Source organism: Physeter macrocephalus, chromosome 11 (assembly GCF_002837175.3).
Source record: "Physeter macrocephalus isolate SW-GA chromosome 11, ASM283717v5, whole genome shotgun sequence".
NCBI lineage: Eukaryota > Metazoa > Chordata > Mammalia > Artiodactyla > Physeteridae > Physeter > Physeter macrocephalus.
In genome coordinates, this window is record NC_041224.1 from 87,735,391 (window position 1) to 87,761,644 (window position 26,254).

The window sequence follows — 26,254 nt, forward strand, 5'->3', positions numbered from 1 at the left end:
AGGATTACTGGCTCGAATAAAATTTTCCATCTCTTTCTTAGATTGACTATCGATTAATTGTTTTCACTGACAATATTTTAAGTAAATAGCGAGTCAAAATTGTGTCTGTCCAGCCTGCTTGATGCCATGAAGAACATCCACTCAGCTTCCAGTCCCCGAGAGCAGGAGACCAGGCGATTACCTTCCAGATCCTGTCTTTCAAAAATGGAATTCTGGATGGACATTTCCTGTCTCTCACAATCTGGCATTTCTTTGTGGGGAGAGGGGTATTCTCCAAGTCTCTGCTTTTGAAAACTGACTTCAAAATGGAATTTAGGAAATCACTCTCATCTCTACACCACCTCTACCTCCTCCCTAATCTCTCTCCTCAACACTGCATTACATCCTGCTCCTCTATGACGTTTGGGTCCCCAGAGGTCTACCGGAGGAGAACATGTCCGACCTCTCGTCATTTGGTCAGTTGAGGTGACTTTCTCCAGGACAGGTGTCTGTGTCAGCTGGACCTGGTGACATGACGGTAGAGGTGCCGGCAAGGCCTGTCTCAGAGTGGCAGTGCTGGTGGAGAGCTCCAACTATCTCCCCAAGCTCCTCTCTTGCTCCTTAGGCAAAGGAGGCTCAGGGAGTGTCGTGAGCAGAGCCCAGAACTGATTCTTAGACCACGGGCGCCTTCCACCAGGACATTTGCTGAGCTGTTTCACTAACACACTAACCAATCACACCTTTAGACAACTACTTAGTCCACAAATGTTCACTAAGCCCCTACCATGGGAAAGCACAGAGCTTGGGTCACTAAAAGGAGTGGGAAGAAGTGCGGGTGCTGGTGGGGGGAGCCATAGATGGGCTCATGCAGAAGGACACGATGTAGACCCTGGAGTAGTAGCCCGTGTCTGCAGGAGGCCTTAGCTCCCAGGTGACAGAAGAGGATTCGAAAGGTCATATGAAGGGCCAGGGGAAACATCCCCACCTCACAACTTGGTAGAGGGCTCCAGGCCCTTGGAACAGAGGACAGGCACTGCCAGCCAGGACCGGCTTCACAATCTGTGGGACCCAGAGCAAAATTAAAATCTGAGGCCCTTTGCTCAAAAAAAAAGTATTAAAATCAAGACAGTAAGAGCAGAACATTAATCCAAGCATGGCGCTCTTCTAAGTACAGGACCCCGTGTGACTGCACACTTCACACGCCCATGGAGCTGGCCCTGATGCTACTCATATTTACCATTTCATTCACAAAGCCAAGGAATGTCAGACCACCGAGTACCTAATCCAGGCAACTCCTGAGCAAAAAAGGAAGCAGAGGCCCAGAGAAATGAAGTGACTTGTCCACGGTCTCACAGCTGGTTACTGGCAGCCAAGTCTCCTTAGAAAACAGCTACACCCTGCTTTTGCCAATCAGAATTATATCCTATAGATTTGTCTACCTGCTTGTTTACTTCCTACTGTAAAGCTGGCTAGGTATAGGATAAAAATAAGAAAATATGCTCGTTTGAACATAAAATAAGTCCCCCAAACCTGAAGGCAGAACCCTTTATCTGCCCCAGATTCTCCAGCCACCACTGCTGGCTCCTCTTTCTGGGGAAGCAGCCCAGGTCTACCCAGAAGTCTCTCCACTGTCCAGATGCTCAGGTATGGCGCATGGCACTCCACCCGTGGCTGGCATCTTTCGAGGGTCTCCTGACCATCCTTGATGAGGGTGAGGGGGGGCAGAGCACAAATCACGACCTGTCACCGCTGAAAGGACCATGGAGATGAGCAGAATAACACTTCCATTCTATAGATCAGAGACCTGAGGCCCAGAGAAGGGCTGTGGAGAGCTGGCCCAGGTCTGCTGGTAGAGAGCTCCCCAAATGCCAGTCTTGGCTCGGAGACTGTGTGTGACCATACTGCCAGCTGTACTTCCTTCTCTACAACACTGGGAGGTAAGCGGAGAAGAAAGACAAGAAGGTGTGATGGAAGGGGCTTCTGAGCCAGATAGACCTGGCCAGTTCTGCTGCTTTCCACCTGTACAAGTTTTGCTATCATGGAAATACTGGTGTCAGTTTCCCCAGCTAGAAAATGAGGACAGAATGTACCCCACACATTGGATGCAATGAGATGAGATGCCTAAGAGGCCCTGATCCTGCCATTATAGCATGTGCTCAGCCAAGGTTGTGTCCTGCCCACCTTCCCTCTCTTCCTCTGCATCAGGAGTTCCAGCTGTGGCCACAAGCAGATCTGGAAACCTTTCATGAGTGGTGTGAGGTGAAGCATCCCAGCATCTAGTTGCATCTCCTGAAAGATATGGACCTGAAGACCTTTTGAGAAAAGACTTTAACCATGCATACAACTGGGGTTCTAACTCACTGGCAAACTAGGGTTCAGTGGGAAGCGATAGGGAGAAGCAGGGGGATCCTCATTATGGATCAGCAGAGGCCTGGCATCACATCAGACACACCCAGAATGCCCAGAAATCTTTGAGGGAACAGGGAACCTTGAAATAGCTGCTAAGACCCTGTGCGCCAGCAGGGGAAGTTAATAAGTAGTCAAAACCATGAGTTCCCATTAAGGGGGTCTCCTGGTTACTCAGGCTGCTGAGGCCTGCAATTGCCTCCACCCCACACAATGCCATGAAGAAGCCTAGAGGAGCCCCTATGGGTGGGGGACTCCAAGGACTTCCCATTGGCCATTTCTGTCACCAAAGCTGCTCCTTTCCAGCTCACCACTCATGCGCCCTCCTCCGTGTACCTTTCATCCCCTCCTGCCTTCACTCCTGCTGACTCTCAGCTTAAAAGCCCCTTTGTACCCAAAGAAGTTTTCTCCTGTCTCAGCGCCTCTCCTTGGGGAAGCTCTTCTCACCCCATCAGCAGGAACCTCGTACACATTTGTGGTCCTTCACACTGGCCTGGATCTCTCTCCCGTGGCAGCCTCTCCCTGGGGCTGGGACCCAGGCCTTTGTCCCCAGACACTGTGAACCTCCTGGGGCAAGAAACTTTGAATTGGTCACCTCTGTACACTCCTCAGTGCCTGACACAGTGTTGGTGAGTGTCTTTGGTTCAATAAAATGGGATAAATGGGTCACTAATTATTCCACACATGTGCAAGTCTCTGCCCTCTACATTTCAGTCCCAGCGTTTGAGAAAAACAGAAAAGCAGGGCAAGACGCCCAGATGCATCCCTTCCTGTGCTGAGAGCAGCACTGGGGGAGTAAGCAGAAGCCCACGGTACCCTTCCCCACCTCCTGCACTACACACACCAACCAGCACATGCACACTGCAGAGCCTTCACTGGTTTCTGGGCATTTCATTATCTTTGTCATGTTTCCGATGGCCTATGGGTCACAGAAAGGGGTCACACATGAGGTCACTGGGAGGGTTTACACCACAATCTCCCTGCAATTCACTGGGGAAATCCACCCCTGCAGACCCACCACCTACAGGTTTTCCACAGCCCTGGTCTCCCAAGTGCCAGCCCTCAAGACCCCTTGCTTCCGCATGTCCTCAGGCACTTGGAGCTCCCCAAGGCTTCCATGTCCTGAGCTACCCCTCCTACCCAGAAACACCTGTCTCTGAACCTGTGTATCCAGCCTTGGCTCTCTCTGCAGTGCCATGGACTCTGATTACAGACACTCCCCTCAGAGTTCCTGCAGGGGATGGGGGCACATTTAAAACCATGCACACAAGGATGGAGGACTGAGTTCTGGAGCATAGGCACTTCTGCGGAGAAAAGAGGGGGTGAGGGCTTGGACTTAGTTGTACAGTTTTAGTTCTCTAAAGCGACGGGCAGGGGTTCTAAAGCCAATGTGGCCAATAGGAGGGGTGTCCATGGTTGGCAAAATACTCTGTGTGTGTGTGTGTGTGTGCACGCATATTTCATAATTTAAATTTTTAAAAAAGAACAAAAGCACTTGAGGATATAAGTACAACATACTTCAGAAACATATGACAGCAGTAGGACTCTCCTAGACCTTCTGTTCATTCTTAGGCATTGGAATAATTTTGGCCTCAGTCGGCTCTCCAAATCAGCTCTCCCGAGGGACCTTCCTCCCCTCCTCTTCCCTAGACAACCCTGGGCCCCTGCTCCTTCTTCCCTCCTGCCTGTGGCTGGCCTGCACCCCTTTCTTCCTGGGGCCCAATCATCTCTGCTTCCAAGACCAAGCCTGGCCCAACCAGCCCCCAAATTCTCCCCCATCCTGCACATTCCTACCTTCTTCCCAGTGGCCCTCAGGCTGCTTAGGGCTGCCAGCCACAGAGCCCACATTGAAATTAACAAAAGGAATGCCTACAGAATCCTCACACATTCCTTCAATCTCATAGGAAGGAGGGTGTGGCCAAGAAGATCCTGAACTCCTTTCCTCCCAGGGTCACACCAAAATTACGACTATTTACAGAGCAACTACTGATGAGAAAGGTCTCAAGACTAGCAGAAAGGATCTTCTACAACTAAAGATATAAAGAAGGAACCACAACGAGACAGGTAGGAGGGACGGGAGACATGGTTAAGATCCCTACATCCCGGGTGGGCAACTCACTAATGGGAGGATAATTATGATTGCAGATGTGCTCCCCAATGAGTCAGGCGTCTGAACCCCACATTGCACTCCCCAGCTGGATGTTCTAAACCAAGAAGATGAGCACCCCCGCCAGAACTTCTGTGTTTTTGTAATGGCTAAAATCAAACTTATTTATTTTTTTCTTTAGTTTTTATTGAAATATAGTCGATTTATATGTATATACTTTTTTAGATTCTTTTCCATTAGCGGTTATAACATGATATTGAGTATAGTTCCCTGGGCTATACAGTAGGCCCTTGTTGGCTATCTATTTTATATATAGTAGTGTATATATTTTAATCCCAAACTCCCCTTTGGGATTGATCCCTCCCCCAATCTTGCCCGTTTGGTAACCATAAGCTTGTTTTCTATGTCTGTCAGTCTGTTCCTGCTTCGTAAATAAGTTCATTTGTATCTTTTTCTTAGATTCCACATATAAAAAAAAAATCATATGATATTTGTCTTTGATACTAACTGCACTTAGTATGTTAATCTCTAGGTCCATCCATGTTGTTGCAAATGACATCATTTTTTTTTTTTTTACAGCTAAGTAAGATTCCATTGTGTATATATACCACATCTTCTTTATCCATTCATCTGTCAATGGACACTTAGGATGCTTCCATGTCTTGGTTATTGTAATAAATAGTGCTGCTATGAACATTGGGGTGCATGTATCTTTCCAAATTACAGTTTTCTCTGGACATATGCCCAGAAGTGGGATTGCTGGATTATATGTTAGCTCTATTTTTAGTTTTTTAAGGAACCTCCATACTGTTTTCCATAGTGGCTGCACCAATTTACACACCCAACAGTGGTGTAGGAGGGTTCCTTTTTCCCCACAACTTCTTCAGCATTTATTTGTAGACTTTTTCATGATGGCTATTCTGACCCATGTGAAGTGATACCTTACTATAGTTTTGATTTGCATTTCTCCAATAATTAGTGATATTGAGCATCTTTTCATGTGCCTGTTGGCCATCTGTACGTCTTCTCTGGAGAAATGTCTATTTAGATCTTCTGTCCATTTTTTTTATTGGATTGTTTGTTTTTTCTTATATTGAGCTGCATGAGCTGTCTGTATATTATGGAAATTAATCCCTTGTGGGTCACATCGTTTGCAAATATTTTCTCCCATTCCTTAAGTGGGCTTTTTGCTTTGTTTATGGTTTCCTTTCCGGTGCAAAAGCTTTTAAGTTAAGTTAGGTTCCATTCGTTTATTTTTGTTTGTATTTTCATTACTCTAGAAGACAGATCCAAAAAGATATTGCTGCGATTTATGTCAAAGAGTGTTCTGCCTATGTTTCCCTATAAGAGTTTTACAGTATCCGATCTTACATTTAGGTCTTTAATCCATTTTTAGTTTATTTTTGTTTATGGTGTTAGAGAATGTTCTAATTTCATTCTTTTACATGTAGCTGTCCAGTTTTACTGTGCTGTCAAGTTTTCCCAGCACCACTTTTGGAAGAGACTGTCTTTTCTCCATCGTATGTTCTTGCTTCCTTTGTTGTAGATTAATTGGCCACAACTGCATGGTCAATGCACTTTATTTCTGGGCTCTCTATCCTGCAGAACATTAAGCTTTAAGGCCAGTAGGGCTACTTTTGGGAGAGCCAGAGGTCTGTGGAGAATAGAGAATCCAGTCCTAAAAGGTACATATAAAATTGCACATGCTCCAAGTCCAAGGGCAGAAAAAGTAATTTGAAAGAAGCCTGGGTCAAACCCACTTGTTGATCTTAGAGAGCCTCCCAGAGAGGCAAGAGGCAACTGAAATTCAGCCTAGGAACTTAGATACTGGCAGCAGTCACTAATGAGAGCACATCCCACTAAGAGAACACTGGTGCTGGTAATCACCATTGTGGAATTCTCTGTCTAGATTATTAGTGCAGTGACCTGCCCTTGTCCACTTGCGAGTCTGCCTCAGTCCCAGGAAGCCCCAGTGGGCAGGAATACTGCCCCACTCACCAGCACGCCTGCTGCCAAAGGACACCCTGCATACCCAGTAGCTCCAGGACTGGCCCTACCCACCAACAGGCCAGCAAAGCCCCAGGACCTCCAGGACCCTAACACTAGCCATCAGACCCAGGCCCACACACCAGAAGGCCTACATTAGCCGTAAATCCAGCCTCACCAACCATAGGTAGGCCCCAGCACTGGTCCCAACCACCCTCAGGTTGACGCCCACTCCTGAAACCCAGGGCACTGCAGCCAGAGACCCTGGGACCCAGCTCTGCCCACCAGAGGGTCAGCACTAGTCCTGAGGTCCCTCCTCAGCCCTGCCACTGCCCACCAGCCAGCTAACATCTACAACAGAAACTCAGGACCTTGAAGCAAGACACAGAGCCACCCACCAATGAGTCACCCCTAGGCCTGGGACTGTCCTCACCCGTCACTGGGTGGACAATAGCCCTGGGAAAACCATGGCACTGCAGTCAGTTGTGTCGGGGTCTGGTGCACTCACCAGTGAGCTATCACTAGCTCTGGGTCAGCCCGGAGCCCACGGCCACACAAGTCAGGAATTGGCCCTGCCCACCAGTGGGCGTACACCAGGCCCAGATACCCCTAAGCCATGGCCCCACCCATCAACAGGTTGATCCCAAGGACCCCCTTTCCCAGGGCTCTGTAGCCAATCATTTCATGACATGGCCCTGCCCACCTACAGGGGGCAGCCTATGCCCAAGGCAGGGCCTGGCAACCAACCTGACACAGGTGCAGCTACACCAACCACCACGCCTACAGTAGTCAGCCTGCCACAACAGACAGACCCACGCAGTTCACATAGAGGGCACCACTAAAGCTTATTGCTTGGGTGACCAGAGGGGAGTGTGCTGATGGGCCCCATAGGACATTTGCTCATAAGGCCACTTCTCCAAGATTGAAAACAAAACCAACCTACCAAACACATAGGAATAAAAATGGTGAATTAGGCAAAATGAGGCACCAGAGAAATATGTTCCAAATGAGTGAATAAGATAAAATCCCAAAAGAAGAACTAAGTGAAGTGGAGATAAGCAATCTACATGATAAAGAGTTTAAGGTTATGGTCATAAAGATGGTCAAAAAGTCAGAAGAAGAATGGATGAAGAGAGTGAGAAGTTAGAAGTTTTCCTTCTTACTGGAAAACCTTACTCTTTGGGGGAAGTAATTTCGAACAGGAAGAGGGCGAGGGATTGCTTTAAAAAAAAAAAAAAAATTGATTTGGCCTCCAGGGGAAAAGATTGCGTAAACCAGATGCTGATGAAGTCACAGAATGACTCCACCTCTGGAATGAGCTTCATTTTCATGTATTTTGGTAAGAAATTTGGCTCTCAGTTGAGAATTCAGTCACTCTACCTGTTCAAGGGCAAGACGATAAGGTTCTATCAGACCAAGTGTCTAAACAAAACTGAGACTCTACCAAGGTCAGAAATGCTGCACTTCAAGCCAAAAGATCTCTCTTGGGCTTGACTGTTTTGACTTGTAACTACAAATTTGTCTTGTTTAAATGTCCAATCATATTATAAAACAAAGCACCATCTCTACAGTACAGCATCCTCTGAAGCAACAGGAGTCCTAAATGTACCTTTGAAGATTCTCTAATTTTTCTCCCACTCTGATTTCCACAGGACTTTAAGTTGCTTCCCCTGAGTTCAAACAACACAAGATGGTTTTGGAAGTGCTGAACTCAGTGCATTATAACGTCACCAGCATGGTGTCCGAAGTTGCGCCTGTTGCCAGCATTGCAATCATGCTGCTCACTGGCTTTCTTCTCTTGGTATGGAATTATAAAAACATATCCTCAATATCAGGTAAGTCAGTCATTTAGTTCTGTATCTAAGGAGAGTGTTTCCTTGGGCTTTTGGTCCATGAGGGTAAAGACAATTTTGCAAAACAGCGAGGAGTAAACCTAAGGAGATGGGTGAAGCCCACAGCATATTAGCAAATGAATTCAGGCGAACATTTTTCTACCAATTATCTGCATATGTTAAATGAAAGCATTAAAAAAAATCTTAGATAATCCCTTCTAGTCTGCATTTTGTTTTGGTAAAATAGACTTGGCAAAAGTATCCTTTAAAGTAAATTTAAGATGGGGTGGAACAAGGTAAAATTCCAGGTTTTGGATTTTTTTTTAATTTAAATTCATTCCAATTTTGGTCTAAAGGTGAAAATGTCTCTGGAATGCCTTCTGTACTCCTTTCTGTCTCCCTCCCACTTTGCCTCATCCATGTCCTCTACCCTCTCCCTTCTTGTACTTATTCCTTCTCTTTATCCCACTCTTCATTTTCTTTTATTCTTGAACGTGGAGGTGCTGTGAGTACCACCATAAGGGCTGGATGGGACCTGGACAGTGGAAGAAAAATGGGGAACACTATGGCTCCTTTGGAACCTCACACCCTGAAAGAATCTTCCACAAACTCTGTGGATCAATCAAAAGTAGAGTATAATACAATTATCCAGATAATTCCAGTAGAAACCACACCACTCTACACTATCAGATTAACTCAGAATTCCCAGAAATATCAGACGGCTTTGTAGTTTCTTGGAAAATTCCTCATGGCAGGCATGTGTCCCCAGTCCCATAAAAAATTTTGTAAGTCAATCATCTACATATAATGTTATTAGAACAATCCTAAGATTAAGACCCCTTGACCTCAAGACTCCCAAACTTGTTTTGGTTATATAGACATTAACAAAGACTTTCCACTAAGGGCAAACAGAATACCCTGATAATCCTTTCCACATTAACCCAGCTACTTCAAAGTTAAGGAATAAACCATGTTTGCCAGATTTGGGCTTAGACATCCAATTTAAATGATTCACCCCAAAACTTAGATTATCTAAATTATCAGCACTGTACTGCCTCAGATAGTTGTGTGAGTTTTGGCTGAACGACTATTTCACTGACAGAATGGAATTAAAGGAGTAAGATACAGAAATGGTATAACTTTACAATAAAATTCCTAAAACCATTCCAACAAGCTTTTGACGAACTTTTCACCACCACCACTAAAATCAAGCTACCAGGTTCGTTCTCTGATACAAGCAACAGCAACTCCCCTGGCTGCTCACCAGATTCACACTCTTCACAATTCTGTCATCGTCTGCATCAGCAAGGGTGTAAGGGCCACGGCTCTTCACTAAAACCACATCACTGGACTCAGACTCTGGTCTAGACACAGATCAGACACACTGCCTCATTCCTTAATGCTTACCTTTATTTTGCCTAATGAGATTTAGCTTAAGATTCTCTTTTTAAACCAAATCCTTTTTGAAGAAAATAAAAAAGGAATGCATGCTTTTTGTTGGGACATTGTCTCTGCAGACCGTGTTTCTCACAGTTAAAAAGATGACACCCAAACTACAGACTAATTCAAACCCACCCATTCCATTGACTGGTGCTTTCAAACCCAAAGTGTTCAGACAAAACTAGGCAGCCAGACAGACCTGTCAGCTTGTCACTTGTCCTGGTTTTCGTGTCTGTTACCAGAGGGACTGATTGACTTGTATTTGAAACTCATTGACACCATTTAACACAGCAAGAATAGAGTAGACACCTATTTCAGTCCATTCAGACTGAAATGCTTGAGACAAAATGGAACTGGAGTGGTGTAGACTCTGGACTACTTTTTACTCATGGAGCTGTGAAGAGCGTCACATTAACTTGTGGTGTTGTTTTAATAATTTTGTGTGTGTGATTCACCTATATACATCAGAAGATTAAAAAGGACATCCAGATCAAAAGAACAAGAATAGCAGTAATTTAAAGCAATTGTTCTTTTTGGTGTTGCAGAAATACTGATTGTGATCTGATGACTTTCCTAGGTCCTGGCTACTTTCTGGGAATTGGACCCCTCATTTCCTACTGCAGGTTCCTCTGGATGGGGAATGGCAGTGCTTGCAATTACTACAACAAGACGTATGGTGAATTCGTGAGAGTCTGGATATATGGAGAGGAAACCCTCATTATTAGCAAGTAAGTCTGTTAATAATCGGGGACATATTTAAAAATCAAGGCTGGGATTTTCATATTAAAAACCAAAGAAACTTATTTCGATATCTTGATGTCTGTTGCTAAAGATGTGTTTTTACTGCTTTTAAAATGAAGGATGATGCCTGCAGCTCAGGATCCAGGAGAGTGCTTCTCACCCTGGCTGCATATTAAAGTAACCCAAGGAGCTGTTCAAAGCCCCACTGCCGGGCTTCCCTGGTGGCGCAGTGGTTGAGAATCTGCCTGCCGATGCAGGGGACACAGGTTCGTGCCCCGGTCCGGGAAGATCCCATATGCCGCGGAGCGGCTAGGCCTGTGAGCCATGGCCACTGAGCCTGCGCGTCCGGAGCCTGTGCTCCACAACGGGAGAGGCCACAACAGTAAGAGGCCCGCATACCGCAAAAAAAAAAAAACACACAAAAAAAACCCACTGCCCAGGCCACAAACCCAACTTTTACAGTCTCCTCGGAAGGAGGGACCCGGGCATCAGTAGTGTTTAGAGCCCCCCAAATGATTGCAACCTGCTACAGAGCTTGAGGAGGAAAAAAGGTAAGAAGCTTCCAGAGTAGAGGGACTTTCCCTGGGGTTGGGGAAACACCTAAGCAGGTTGGAGGGGTTCTAATTTTCTTACCCTTAAGTGTAGTTCAGGTGCTGGGAGTGTAAGACTAGACCTGGAGAGAAGAATGAAGCACATGAGAAAGGACCAGAGGACCAGGACAGAAATTGCTCTTCGACACTAGGTACTTAGATCACCAGATAAATTCCCAGGAACCCTGACCAGTTGCTGAAATAGGATCCTCGTTACAGCGTAGGTAGCATCTGGCAATGCTGCTGTCTTAATTAGGAAAGTGACCTTAGCGACCCTGACAGGGTCAGGTGCTGATTCATGCTGAGAACATGACAAAACTCACTCTGCCCTTCCCCCAGCTTTCCCAGTTCTTTCCCTTTCCTGTCCTCACAGGCTTTTCTCTGGTTGGAGTCTCTGTGTTCTCCTTAATTGCCTCCCAGCCGCTCAATTTTCTTAAGGGATGAGCTCCCCGCAGGAATAGGACATGTTTGTCCCCATCTTCTTCCCTTGCCTGCTCTTCAGGTCCCTCCAGAACTACCCGTACCTCTTAAAAAGACCCCACTGGACGTCAGAAAGCTCTTTTTCTTTGAATAATATGCCAGGTTTTTCTCTTTTGAAAATTTTGATGTCTGTAGTTATTACACCTGTGTAGAGATCATGGGCCAACTTCTCCAAGCAGCTTAGTTCTGAAGTGGGGGGCTGCAGAACTTTGGAGCATGATAGGGTGGGGAGTCAGGCACCAGTGCTGCCAGGATTCTGCCTGTGCAACTGGGGGCTATGGGGAGAGGTCCATCTGATCATTTGTAGATAAAGCATGCATGATTCCCCAGGCAGAGATGCTCTAAATTATTGAGCGTCTACAGAAGTTATGCATGACACTATATGTCATGTGTATATGTTAGTGTTTGTCATGAATATCAAAAATAGAATGTGAATAGCATCCATAAAGAGGAAATGGCATTTAACGTGATAATTAGGATGATATTTGGCCATATGTTAGCAATTAACATAACAATTAAGGTTATAGTATTTGTATACCTGTTTTAGTCATTTCCGAATTTATACGAAATTCATTCTTTTATTCTGTAAACATACATTTATTTATTAGAATTTACTCTATACTAAGCACTGGATGACCCTAAACTATCATAGCAATTATTGGCTCTCCATTCATTCATTAAATAAATATATATTGAGAACTTATTATGTACAACAGGTATCATGAACAAATCACTCCCAAATCCCTACCCTTGTAGAGGAATATATTGTTACAGTATTCATATACCAACAATAAAAGGCTAAAACATAGTATTATCAGTAGGGTGAACAACTGTCTTGGTTTACTTGGAACCAGAGGATTTCCCACGTTGTGGGATTTTTAAGCTGGGCAAACCAGGATGGTTGTCCACACCATTATCAGGTAGATATGGGCTATACAGAAGATGAGTTGGGTGGAGCAACTTTGGGATGGGGAGAAATCAGGATTCCATTTCAGATATTTTGACTTCACTTGCCTAGTACCGCTGAATAGGATATTAAGAAGGAAGTTCTAACCATTCAGACTTTTGACTGTAGTCAGAAACTAGCAAAGGAGGCTGAGAAGGACAGCCACACAGAGAAGGGAAAACCAGAAGAGTGTGGTGGTCTGAAAGCCAGGCGAGAATGCATGTCAGGGAGGATGGAATTGTCCACTCTCCCGATAGTGCCACATGACTGGACAGAGATGTGAGCATTGCATTTAGCACCAGGGAGGTCATGGGTGACCTTGACAAGAGCAGTTTCAATGGAGTGCTGGGGGCAAAAGTCTGACCACTGTAGAGAATGGGGAGAGAAGAATTGGAAGCAGCAGGTATAGACACCCTTTCCAGGAGTTTGCCATAAAGGAGGCAGAGAAATGGAACAGAGCTGAAAGGGCTGTTTGGTCCAAGGAGTTTTTTATTTGTTAAGATACAAGATATGATGACATGTGTGTTTTGATGGGAATGATGAGTTACAGAGGAAAGTGTTGATGCAGCACACAGACGAGTGTGCCAGGTGAGATGACAAGGGGGTCCAGGTAACAAGTGGACGTGGCCTTGAAAAGGGACATGGAAATTCATCCACAGTAACAGGAGGGAAGGTTGAATATATGGGCACTGATCCTGGTGGTTGGACTTGCAGAGGTTCCAGCTGCTTCTGTTTTCTCAGTAAAATAGGAAATAAAGTCTGTAGCTGAAATTAAAGGTGAGGAACTACAACACTGGGGGACAGAGGAGACAGGATATAACAGTCATCCAGGGAAGCGAGAGAGTTACTGGACTTGGGAAATGTAGTAGAATTGCCAGCTGCACTAAGGGCCCACTTGAAATTTAACTGAGACCTGCCAGTGTGTGTGTGTGTGTGTGTGTGTGTGTCCATGTGCATATATGGTTTTTTTCCCTGCTGCACTAAGGGCCCACTTGAAACCTGCCAGTGTGTGTGTGTGTGTGTGTGTGTGTGTGTGTGTGTGTGTCCCCATGTGCATATATGGTTTTTTTCCCTGCTGCACTAACGGCCCACTTGAATTTTAACTGACACCTGCCAGTGAAGGGACTTGAGGATGCATGAAAAGGAGATACTCTAAAGACCGACAAGAAAATATTTTTCCAACTTTCTAGTAAGAAAAGTTCAAATGAACAGGAAAGGTAGAAGAGCAGTCCTCTGCCCTTTTTCCCCATGACCTTGACCTTCTGAAGAGACCACATCAGTTGTCTTACAGGATGTCCCACATTCCAAATCTCTCTCTCAGTGTCTCATTATGGTGTCATTGAACATATTCTTCTATTCCCGGTATTGCTTATAAATTGAACACTAGGTCTGTAGGCTCTATCAATTCAGGTTAATTGTTTTGTAATAATACATTCCTGTTAGTCCTAGGCACTTCACATTGCATCACATCAAAAGACCAGGGAAGGTGGTCTCATATTAGTGATACTAAATTTGATCAGTTTAGGGTGGTTACAGTTTGATCTCTTCGTTACAAAGATTCTTTTTCTCTTGCAGTGACCTCAGTATCAAACTTGGGTAAGGATATTAGAGGGCAAAGGACAGGGAAAATGTGGTAGGATTGATGGAGTATAAGTCACAGGCACAGAACACGTCTACACAAGGCATGTGTTTTTAAATGTTTGGTACCAAATATTCCATTGATTGTCTCCCCCCTATTTCTAGTACTCATCAATCTTGAACCTGACCACAGGTCTGTGAGTTCTTTAAACTCAGAACGGGAGGGTGCCTTTTTCTTTACCACCTAAGACTTACTTCCTGGCTACTTTTCATTTTGAAGAGACGTTAGGTTTGCCATCTTTGGGGATGTCTTTTGGCTTCAGTCACGTTTCAAGAAGAATAATGACCCCAGGGATCAGGCATCTTACACTACTCACTGTCCCTTCTGAGCTTGGGGCCTCACTCTGTCTCTCCTCAGTGGTAAGAAGTCCTCACTCTCCCAGCCAGCCAGCCAGCCAGTCAGTCAGTCAGTCAGTCAGTCTGTCAATGTAACATCTCCCTCACCTGGTGTTACATGCCGGCCCGCATTGTGGGAAGGAGATCTCTAGTGTTCTCCTGAATATCAGGGGAGCTCTGGGCTCACATCCCTAGTTCATCACCAACCTTCCCTTCTTCACTTTCCTGATTTACTCCAGTTAGATACAGCCAGCCTACTTTTGATAAGTGACCTTATTTTAAACTGCTCGTCCTTGGTGACACTTTGCTTGCTGTATCACTTCTGTCTTCCCTACTTTGTTCTTTGCCAAGTCAAAGCCTCTGTCTCAGGATAACTGAGATGTTGGCGCCCCTTAAGGACAATTGACTTAATCGTTCGCTCTTTATTAACTAACATTTAATTGGGTTGAAGTTTTAAATTGACCAGTAACTCCTCAAAACATATGGACAGACAAATGTGTTTTATGATATACTCAAAAGCTCTGAAGGTCAGAGCAGAAAAATAGTATTCTGCTTGTCCTCTAAGCACTTAAAATTTGCAGATCTGAGTCTGTGAGTAAAGAGTATACAAATTACTTACTTGCTGCTTTGATTATAGAGTGATTTAGGGTTTGGTACGAATAGCTAGAATTCTGAAGTCTATTAATTAATAAGAATTTCAGTCCTTTCTATATCATGATGTCATATACAGGACAAAATTTTATCTATGTATCAGTAAAATTAATTCCCTGGAATACAAATTGAAGTATCTGGATTTGCGTATTGAAAATACAATAGAAGAAATAAAGCCACCCCACCTTTTATCCTGAAGAGACTATCTATTTATCCTTTATGCTCTCAAATGTTAAATTATTTAAATGATCGATTTACACTTCCAATGCCATAGCCTAATTTATAATCAACCTTAATAAAACGTCTTCTCAACAAAGTGAGTCTCTCTGCAGAAGAATTCTGTACCACTGTCCTAAGAAGACAATATTCTCCTCACACATGGAGGCCCCATGACGTCTTCAGCTAGGATTTTACAACATGTTATAATGCTCATTGCCTTATCATGCCCCAGTTAGACTAGGATTTGGGGCGGGAAGCAAGTCCTGAAGGAGGACATGGGTGGGGAGGGGCTGCCTGCTCCTTCCTAGTTGCTCCGAAGGTCCAGCTCAGGCCTTAAGGGCCGGGCCTGCGGGTGGGAATAGAGGGCAGAGTAGTGGAAGAGGAACCAGGAAGTTCAAGGAAGACTGGGTTCCTGGCAAGGTCCCAGGGTTGCCACAGCAAGGGCTATCTAATGGCTCAGTGCGTCCTATGTCCTGAGAGAACTCTGTGACCCTGGAGACCTTGATGAATCATCATGGACGCAGAGCCCCAAGAGAACTGCTGTCACCACCACAGAGAGCCTTCCAGGCCAGCCCAGCCAGCCAAGTCTAGGGCCAGAGGTGCCCAGGAGATGTCCTTCAGTCCTAGAATGATACCCCCCTGGAGGGGCCAGGCCTGATTAGAGCCTCTGGGGGACGGGTGGTACAAGGCAGGACTGCTGCTTCCCATACTAAAGAGGTAAGACTTCAGTTATTCCAGCAACTTCCGATTATGAGGCTCACTTCTACATGGGGAGCACTGTCTGGAGTGGGGCTGCTTGGGTGCTGGAGGCTCTCAGGAATATGGTGGTGTGGAGGGTTCAGTTTCTTACAGGCTTGCAGCTCTGACAACAGTAGTGGGGAGTATTTTAGTGACTTGGAGTTAGATAAGGGGAAATAACAAATAACTCTGTGTGTGTGTGTGTGTGTGTGTGTGTGTGTGTGTGTGTTGATCTTTAGTGATGCTCAGAGAGCTAGCAGGTAGAAATGTTTCAACTGGAGAAGGAGGTTCTTGTGCTAACACAAGTGCTTATTTAATCTGAATGCTCGAAATTATGCATTGCATTTAGATCAACAGGCATTTGGTATGAGAGCCACCTGGTAAGCAAACTCATCACACTGAGTTCTCCTGACCCTCAACAAGTAACCCCAAGGTTTGCTTTCTCTGCAGGTCCTCAAGTGTGTTCCACGTAATGAAGCACAATCACTACACATCCCGATTCGGCAGCAAACTTGGGTTGCAGTGCATTGGCATGCATGAGAAAGGCATCATATTTAATAATAATCCAGTCCTCTGGAAAGCTGTTAGAACTTACTTTATGAAAGGTATTCAGATGTGTGGCTACATTCTGCTCTTTTGTCTATGAATATGCCTTCTTGAAATCATTTTTAACTTTTGCTGCTTCACAGTTTTGAAATAGTAAGAGCCAACATTCATTATACATGTACTATGTAGTAGGCACTGTTTAAGCCCTTGATAACTTTAATCCCACAGCAACCCCATGTGTTAATATCCTTATCACCTCCATTTTACAACTGAGAAAACTGAGGTATAAAGAGTTTAAATAACTTACCCAAGTTTCCACCAACAGCAAATGGTAGCACAGGATACAACCCCAGAGCCTACGTATTCACCCAACACAAACTCTGTCCTTCTTGTTGACCCACAAACAATTTCATGAATGTGAAGGAGAATTGGCATCCTATATACTTAAGATCACTTCAGTTAAGAACTTAGTATGTCAGCCATATAGTTGATTTAGCATAACCAACATGTTTGCTGAATCATTGGCTGACATCCCAGATGTCTTAAGATAGCAATTTGCAAATAAATTACAGAATTTTAGAACTCAGAAGAGTTGTATATGTCATTTCATCCAGACTCTGAGTTTTATACCTAAGGAGTACATTTTTAGAGAGCTTGTGATTTTCCTCCAGGCAACATAGCCAGGTATGGAGGAGCAGAGACTGGATTACAAACCTCCTTATCTAGTGATTTCCCCCTTTACTATATGCTGCTGGAATGAAAGCCTTTGGCTTCAAACCACACATTCATTATCTTAAAGTTTTATGGGTCAAAAGTCTGACATGGGTCTCACGGGGCTAAAATCAAGGCACTGGCAAGGCTGTGTTCCTTTCTGGAGCCTCTAGGGAGAAAGTGTTTCCTTGCCTTTTCCAGGTTCTAGAGGTTCCCCATTCCTTTTATACATTTGAAATGTGGTTTACACATTTGAAATGTGGTTTCAAGCTCTTGAACGTAGAAGCAAATCATACATCAGTCTGAGAGTGGCAAATCATGCATCAGTCTGGGACTGATAAACAAAACCAACCCTTCCATGCAAAGGATTGATTCATTGAGGAATCATTTATCTCACTTATGATTGTGACAGTCACCCAGGAAACAGCATCCTGGCCTTTCATATCTCCAGGTCCCTCCTAAAGTCAGAAAGTATGCTGCCAACCCAAACTTCCTTTCTATACATGGGTGGAAATGCTTAGACTCTAGGACCACTCACCAGGTTTCCTTTCTTATTTGCAAAGTGTGCCTTCAGGGGCTTCTGCAGCACAGCTGATTTGTTTTGTTTGACGGCTCTGACTTTAACAGCAAGTCTGAATAAAAAAGACATAAAAAAGAGATTACTCCTAAAAAAAGCTTAGAGCAACCTTGAACAAACAGAGAAAGGAGGACTTTAAGAGTTAAACTCATGTTAGACCACCTACCATTAGGACCACTAGATGCTCAGATGGTCAGGAGCCAAGAAAGAGAGATCAGAGCCAGTTCACTCTACCTGGTTTCATTCATTCATTCATCTATTCATTCACTCATTCATTCATTCCTCCTTTTGACAAATATATATTGAGGGCCACCCTGTACTATGGACTTGAAGTACAATGCTAATAGGTTATCACTGTCCCCAGTGTTCCCAGTCCTGTGAAGAAGACTGCTCAACCAACAAAGTTTTGTTTTGCTGTTATGACATTGATTGAGTACAATAAATCTGGATGTAGTTTGAAGAGAAACCAAAATTAAGAGAAGGGTACATTTGGTAATTTATAAGACTAGGACTTTACACATATGAACTACAATTAAACAGGAAGCACCTTAGATCTAAAAGGTAAGATCCAATTTGCATAGTTCTGTAGCAATATTCTGCCATCCACTGAAACATAAAATATCACCCAAGTGAAATCCAAACCTTCTTTAGAGAGAAATGTACATAATATAGAAAATTACTGATTTGTAATTTATGATCACAAATACTAAATGTTTCATTTGCAATCTCACAAATGATTTGTCATAGTTAGAATAAAAGTTTAATTTTGAATCATTTGTTTTAAAAAGATTTATTTTTCATTCATTCATTCATTCATTTTTAATCATAAAAGTGATGCTTTCTAGTAGACATTTAGTAGAATATAGAGAAATGTAAAGAATATGACAATTTCCACCCATTTATTGAATAAAAATTTGTGGTCAGTTAAGCTCCAAACATAAAAAGCCGAAATTGCCTGATAGTTTGTGTGCCCTGGAGTGGGAGGCAGCTCACTCTGACGTGTACCCTTCAGCTTTGTCTGGCCCCAGCCTGGTGCGCATGGTGACCGTCTGTGCTGATTCCATCACCAAGCATCTGGACAGGCTGGAGGAGGTCCGCAATGAGTTGGGCTATGTGGATGTGTTGACCCTCATGCGGTGCATCATGCTGGACACCTCTAACAAGCTCTTCCTGGGGATCCCCTTGGACGGTACTGAAATTTTCACTTTTAAAAAATATATATATATATATATATTTTTATCTGGCTGTGTTGGGTCTTCGTTGCTGTGCACAGGCTTCCTCTAGCCGTGGCGAGCAGGGGTCAATCTTCTTTGCGGTGTACGGGCTTCCCATTGCTGTGGCCTCTCCTGCTGCAGAGCACAGGCCCCAGGCATGCAAGCCTCAGCAGCCGCGGCAGGCGGGCTTCAGCAGTTGTGGCCCGCGGACTCCAGAGCTCAGGCTCAGCATCTGTGGCGCACCGGCCCAGCTGCTCCACGGCATGTGGGATCATCCCGGACCAGGGCTCAAACCCGCATCCCCTGCACCGGCAGGCGGACTCCCAACCACTGCACCACCAGGGAAGCCCTGAAATTTTCATTCTTATGACTTGACCTTCAGCCCTGTATTAAACAGGGCATGAGAAGGATAACGGACTCAAGCAAAGATATGCCCTTTTGCATACTGCTCTTCTTTAAACCCTTCTAAGTATTCCCAAATTCTTCCCAATATTCTTCCTGGTATGTCTGCCTTGTTCACTTATAAGGTCATAAATATCCACAGCAGGGGCCATCTTCTATTTCTTTTGTATCTCTCTTCATTGCTCTAGGAAATAGGATTCTACCCACAGCTGAAACTTAACAGATGTGATCATTTGATTTGGTCACAAATATATCCTACCACCAAACCTATGTATTTAACCATTACCAAGCATTCTTTTGGGCGTGATATATACATATATATGTGTATATATATATATGTATATTTATATATATACACACACATACAAACACATATACACATTCCATTTTCCTACACACACACATAATTGTACATACACACCTCTCCCTCAAAGCCACTAAGTATGAAAATTTTGACTCTATATGATAAGGGTACTGAGGCTGCTGGAAATGATGATGATAACAAAGATTAATTTAGTATCTATTATGTGCCAAGCAGTATAAAAAGTTGCATCACATAAACTTTGTCACTTAGCATTTATAACAATCCTGGCAAGATGTCTCACTCAAGAAACTGCTTTCCTCACTATATTACAGAAACAAATATTAAACACATACATGCAACTCTACTGCCAACAAAAGAACAAACATTAATCATGTGGATTCATTCCATTCTGCTGCTGTCAGCTTAATGTAATTTCTCCTAACTTGATATCTAGCAGTGTTCATTGATTCATACATTCATTCAACTAATATTTATTGATTGCCTATTTCAGGCCAGGCTTAGGTTCTGGGGATAGACCAGTAGACAAGACGAAGTCCTTGCCTTCAAAGACTTTACATCCTAGTGGGTATATGGACAGTAAACAACTAACTATCTAGTAATATATTAGGCTATAATAAGTGCCTTAAAAAAAACGAAGCAGGGAAAAGGGCTAGAAAGTGAAGGGGGAAGTCAGTGGGAGGCCGAAGCTCTTGTGGAGAGAAAGGGTGGTTAGGAAGGCCTCTGTGGAGAGGACTTCTGAAAATAGCCCCAAATGAAGTGTGACAATGAGCCACGTGCAGATCTGAAGGAAGAACATCACAGGCATAAAAACAAGGCACGAGTTTCACACTTGCCCAAACCAGCTGAGCTATCACACCTGCTCCCTGATTGACCACATTTGGACAAGCAGACAAGAGATAAGCCCTCCCTTTCTCTGCTCCACTCTCCTCGCCTCATCTCCCTGGCTCTTTAATGATTCCTTACCAGAGTCATAGGAACCCCATCTGATTGACATTAGGATGGGAGCCCCATTCACTCTGAGGACATCAGTCACAGCCTCTTGCCTCATCCCCTTTCACACAGGGACTCTGAAAGTCCTGTTTGCCTGTCCCATGCACATCTCTCCTAAGGTATGACAGGTACCTATTTTAGAAGTCCCTGCTCCTTGGTTCCCCACTGGCCTTGATTCTTAGGAGGGATCAAGTAAAGGGGATTGTACAGCTCTCTGTTAACTTATGGATGCAGACTGCGGCCTAAGAACCTGCATAACCCATACAGACTTATGTGTATTTCCCTCTGCTCACCGGGTCCTTGTTAAACTCTCAATTGGCCTGAGGGACCCAGTGCACTGAAGAGGAAAGGACATGGCCCTGAGATCAGAGAGAATCGAGCTCCAGCTTAGGGACTTCTTGCCACTCTGGCTGTATGGTGTTGGGCAAGCTTCTTCATTTCTGTGAACTGCAGTTTCTGCATCTTCATGTCTCTTCCCTTCTCTTGCATATAATTTGAAAAAAGCAGGGGTTTTCTTTTTTCTAGTATTCAATTTAATTCAAGAACATCCGTTAAGATATGACTGTGCACAAGACTCAGGACAAGGCACTGAAGATTCCAAGATGAATTCTACACTCTGGACTGAAATATAAACAGCAGAGCAGCATGGCTTTTTGCCTTTCCAGGTGCCAGAATTGAGGCCATAAAAGCATTAATTACTTCTTATTTCCCATAGTCAGGAAAACAGGAGGGAGTTGGAGGCTCGGCCATGGAGAAGCGTGTGAGATTCTAGGCTGTGTCTCTAGCACAAACTTGAAAACTGGCAAATCTTTGGTTAACGTGGCCAATTTAGATGCCAAGCAGAATAAATTACTGTTGATTTGTTTAGTGGCATTCTCCTGGCTGAAACACCCAGTGAAGGTGGAACCTTGCCCTGCTCAGAGTCCCAGATGGTAGGAGAGTCTACAGGGGATCTTCTCTGAGCAGTGTACCATTCTTGGGCTCACATTTTTGCTCATCTGTTCTGATATTTTTCTGTTTTTCCAGAAAGGGCCATCGTGGTTAAAATCCAGGGGTATTTTGATGCATGGCAAGCTCTCCTTCTCAAACCAGACATCTTCTTTAAGATTTCTTGGCTATGCAGAAAGTATGAAAAGTCTGTGTAAGTAACATATTTTAGAATATTTATTGCTGAGATTGGATTGATCTGTGCTGTGTCTTAGTTATTGCTGGCCTCTTTGGCAAGCTTTTCCTCTCCAGAACAAAGGGAGCTGTTAAGTTGCTGGTGAAGCACTTCTTACAGCAATTTGGCAGCATGTGGCCAGACTACAGAGGAAAAGGAAGGCTTTGGCCCTGGGCAGTTTTCCCCTAGGAGGCTGAGAGTTCCATCTCTGGATCTAGGACACTGCTGTGTATTTTGAGTTGAAGAGAAGGGTTGTCTGAACCTATTCTTACTATTAGTCAAAATTCTCTTTGCATGTCTGGAAAAATGGAAACATAAATCATTTGTTGTGTTGCTTCTGAATGAATTTAACTTAATTCAACTTGTAAGAATTGACAGTAGTTGCAAGAGAATTTTTTCATGATGAATTTTTATAAGATGTGTTGTTTGTTTAGTTATGCATCTTATATCTTGGGGGATCCTAAAACTGTCATTAAATGGCTTTGCTTTGATCTCAGACTAATCTAGCAGAAGACTAGACAAATGCCCAATGACCTAGTGGATAATCAATGGGTTTTTAGAGTGTAAGTAGCCAGCCACTATACATGCCACCTCTAACTACCAGTGGAAAGCACAGGGGATCTAGAGGTAGACAGACCTGGTTTGTATCCTATTTCTACCACTTAGTAAACAAACGTCCTTGGGAACTTCTTTAAAGTAAAATATAACATACCCTCCGTGGTGGCAATATAGGTTAATGAGATCCCATATGTAGGGCAATCAGCACAAAGCATGACACATAGTAGGCAATAAACATGTTAGCTTTCCCCATCCTTCTGTTTGTATCTTTCCCAGATGTCCCTGACTATACTAAATTCTCCATCTCTACTATTTCCCAAACTTGCCTGAAGAGCTAACTTCATCCTGTTTGTGTGTCTTGAAATTCAGTAATATTAGTCTCCAGGAAGTCAGCTTGATGTTGCTTTATATATTTCAAGCAGATGATGAGTATCAGGTGGATGATTTGGACACTTGGCCTTTTAAACATTTCTCTTTGTTTCTACCGGAGCTTATTGTGACTTGAATCAATAAGATAAATGGTTCATCTCTTCACTGCTGTCAGAATTTGTGGTCGTCTAAAGAGTCTTATTGGTCCGCAGTTAAACTTGGTCATTAGTTTAGCTTCAGTATGGTCAGCAGGCCCATAGAAACTTATAACATGAAACAGTATAACAGTTCCTCTTTGGTTTCTTTAAAACTATCTCAACAACATTCCCTCTCTATATAAATTTGCCAATGGTTAGTGAACTATGTACTATCTCCTTTGATCTAGAGCAGTAAAAACCTAGAGAAATCTTTTAATCTCCTTCCCCTGCATGCCTTTGCAATAATGCTGATACTTTTTTTGAGGCATAATTGACATATAACATTATGTTAGTCTCAGGTGTACAGCCTGATTCAATATTTGAATATATTGAGAAATGTTCATCACAATTAATCTAGTTAACATCTTTCACCATACATAGTTACAAAACTTCTCCTTGTGACGATAACTTTTAAGATCTACTCTCTTAGCAACTTTTAAATATGCAATACTGTATATTAACTGTAGTCACCATGCTGTACATTACACCCCCATGATTTATTGATCATATAACTGGAAGGAAGTTTGTACCTTTGATCCCCTTCACCCATTTCACACCCAACCTACCCCCAGCACCCATGACAATCACCAATCTCTTCTTGTAAAACTGAGGTTGGGATTTCTCCTTTTGTTACTGTTTTTTTAAGATTCCACATACAAGAGAGATCATATAGAATTTGAATTTGTCTTTCATACCAATATTTTAAAAAATATATTTATGTAGGGCTTCCCTGGTGGCGCAGTGGTTGAGAGTCTGCCTGCTGATGCAGGCGACACGGGTTCGTGCCCCAGTCCAGGAGGATCCCACGTGCCATGGAGCCGCTGGGCCCATGAGCCATGGCCGCTGGGCCTGCGCGTCCTGAGCCTGTGCTCTGCAGCGGGAGAGGCCACAGCGGTGAGGGGCCCGCGAACTGCAAAAAAAAATATATATATATATATTTATATTTATGTAAAGGTTTCTGGGACATCTACTTCCATCCCTACTTATTCAATTTTATATTTTTCCCTCTTTGAATTCCCAATATTAGAACAGTATTGTTTTCTACTTTTTGTTTTGTCAAATGTAGGCTTTTCAGTCTCAGAATACACTAAATAAGTGTTTGTGGCCTGGACTAGGAACCTAGCCACCATTATTTTCGTACAAACAGAGGAATTCTTGCAATATAATTTGTAAATTAGAGACTTTCTATTTCCTGGAAACTGACATTTAACTCAATTCTCCTAGTTTTTAATGACATACAAATTCAAATACATACATTCAAGCAGAAGCAAATTTTAACCTGAATCCCAGTGGATATTCACAGGTCCCTGATTCTGGCCCAGGGAGGAAGGAGATGCTTAGAAGTGGATGCAGCTCCATCAAGAAATTCTCTAGGAATTCAAAGTCTAGGGGCATTTCAATACATCCCAGGCCATTTGGGGGACATTGCTTAAGTAGGAATGCCATGAGCATTCTAGCCCACTATTGAATAAGTGCAGGAGATACTCAACAAATATTTGCTGAACAAATGGATGGGTAGATAAATGAATAAACGTGAATATATCCCTGCTGTATATCTGGAATGGTGAGTGTGTGTGTTTGTGCGCACACCTATAAAGCATACTCACAGAGATACACAATAGTAGGCATCCTTATTTAGAATGACACAATGAAAATACTACCCTGAAGAATATCTCTCAGAATGTTTAAACATCTTCCTTGAGATGCCCCCCAAAAAATCTTTTTAAGATAGGAGGTATCTTAAAGAATCCTCTGTTACTTTTCCTGCTGAACTGGAGTAAACATAGAGGCTACTTAGGTCAACAGAGTATTTAAAGGTGTAGGCAACTGTGTCAACAAGAATTTGAAAGAAAGATTTATTGTACATTTAACATAATACAGAATACTGTGCCCTGAGATTGGGGAACAATACAATTATATGTGAATGCATACACTTAAAGACAAAGTCAAAGATAACAGAACTGAGATCTCAAGGTGGCCTTATTGTTCATCTAGCCTGATCCCTTCACTTTAAAAGAGACATAAGACTCAGAGACATAAAGTAGGTTACGTGGAACGACAACAACCCGGACCAGAACCTGACCCTTTGTCCAAGGTGCTTTTCCCTCCTCCACACTGTCAAAATGCATATGCATATTGATGCACCCAGTCATTCATTCAACAAATATTTACTTAGTGTTACTATGAGGCAGAAACTGCAAGGTATGAGATAAATATCAGGAAGAATACTTCCTGTGTAGAAGAGGAACCTCAAACTCAATAGTCTTCGGGACTATGCAGATAAAAGTAGGCTGGGTGGATATAAGACACAGGAAATGCAGGTGCCGATGGCAGACTGGAGACTGAATGCTCCCACTAAAGGTATTCACTGGCTTTGGTTTTTTGTTTTTTTTTTTAAAGGAGAACCACTTTATTTTGAGTAGTAAACAAAACTGCATTTATAATATAATAAACAAAACCTTCCTTCAATTTCTTCACAGTTAGTCCAAAGAATAAAACCTCTGACTTAATTAGAATTTTTTTTTCTCTTAATAATACTTTACATTTATTCAGTTCTTTTTCTTTTAACATCTTTATAAGAGTATAATTGCTTTACAATGGTGTGTTAGTTTCTGCTTTATAACAAAGTGAATCAGTTATACATATATACATGTTCCCATATCTCTTCCCTCTTGCGTATCCCTGGCTCCCACTCTCCCTATCCCACCCCTCTAGGTGATCACAAAGCACCGAGCTGATCTCCCTGTGCTATGCAGCTGCTTCCCACTAGCTATCTATTCTACGTTTAGTAGTGTATATATGTCCATGCCACTCTCTCATTTTCTCACAGCCTACCCTTCCCCCTCCCCACATCCTCAAGACCATTCTCTAGTAGGTCTGTGTCTCCATTCCCATCTTACCCCTAGGTTCTTCATGACTTTTTTTTTTAACTTAGATTCCATATATATGTGTTAGCATACGGTATTTGTCTTTCTCTTTCTGACTTACTTCACTCTGTATGACAGACTCTAGGTCCATCCACCTCACTACAAATAACTCAATTTCATTTCTTTTTATGGCTGAGTAATATTCCATTGTATATATGTGCCACATCTTCTTTATCCATTCATCTGT

General features: G+C 43.3%; 1 protein-coding gene across 1 annotated transcript in view; it reads left to right on the forward strand.

The window, feature by feature from the left end:
• The first annotated feature begins 8,168 nt into the window (after nucleotides 1–8,168).
• The window catches only part of LOC102982657 (aromatase-like), a 34,240-nt gene continuing 16,154 nt past the window's right edge, over nucleotides 8,169–26,254 (forward strand). Inside the window, exons 1-5 of the mRNA XM_024117129.1 lie at nucleotides 8,169–8,313; nucleotides 10,328–10,478; nucleotides 16,540–16,694; nucleotides 18,936–19,112; nucleotides 21,881–21,995. Of these exons, the coding sequence (XP_023972897.1) occupies nucleotides 8,169–8,313; nucleotides 10,328–10,478; nucleotides 16,540–16,694; nucleotides 18,936–19,112; nucleotides 21,881–21,995 (743 nt within the window). The remainder of the gene's footprint in view (nucleotides 8,314–10,327; nucleotides 10,479–16,539; nucleotides 16,695–18,935; nucleotides 19,113–21,880; nucleotides 21,996–26,254) is intronic.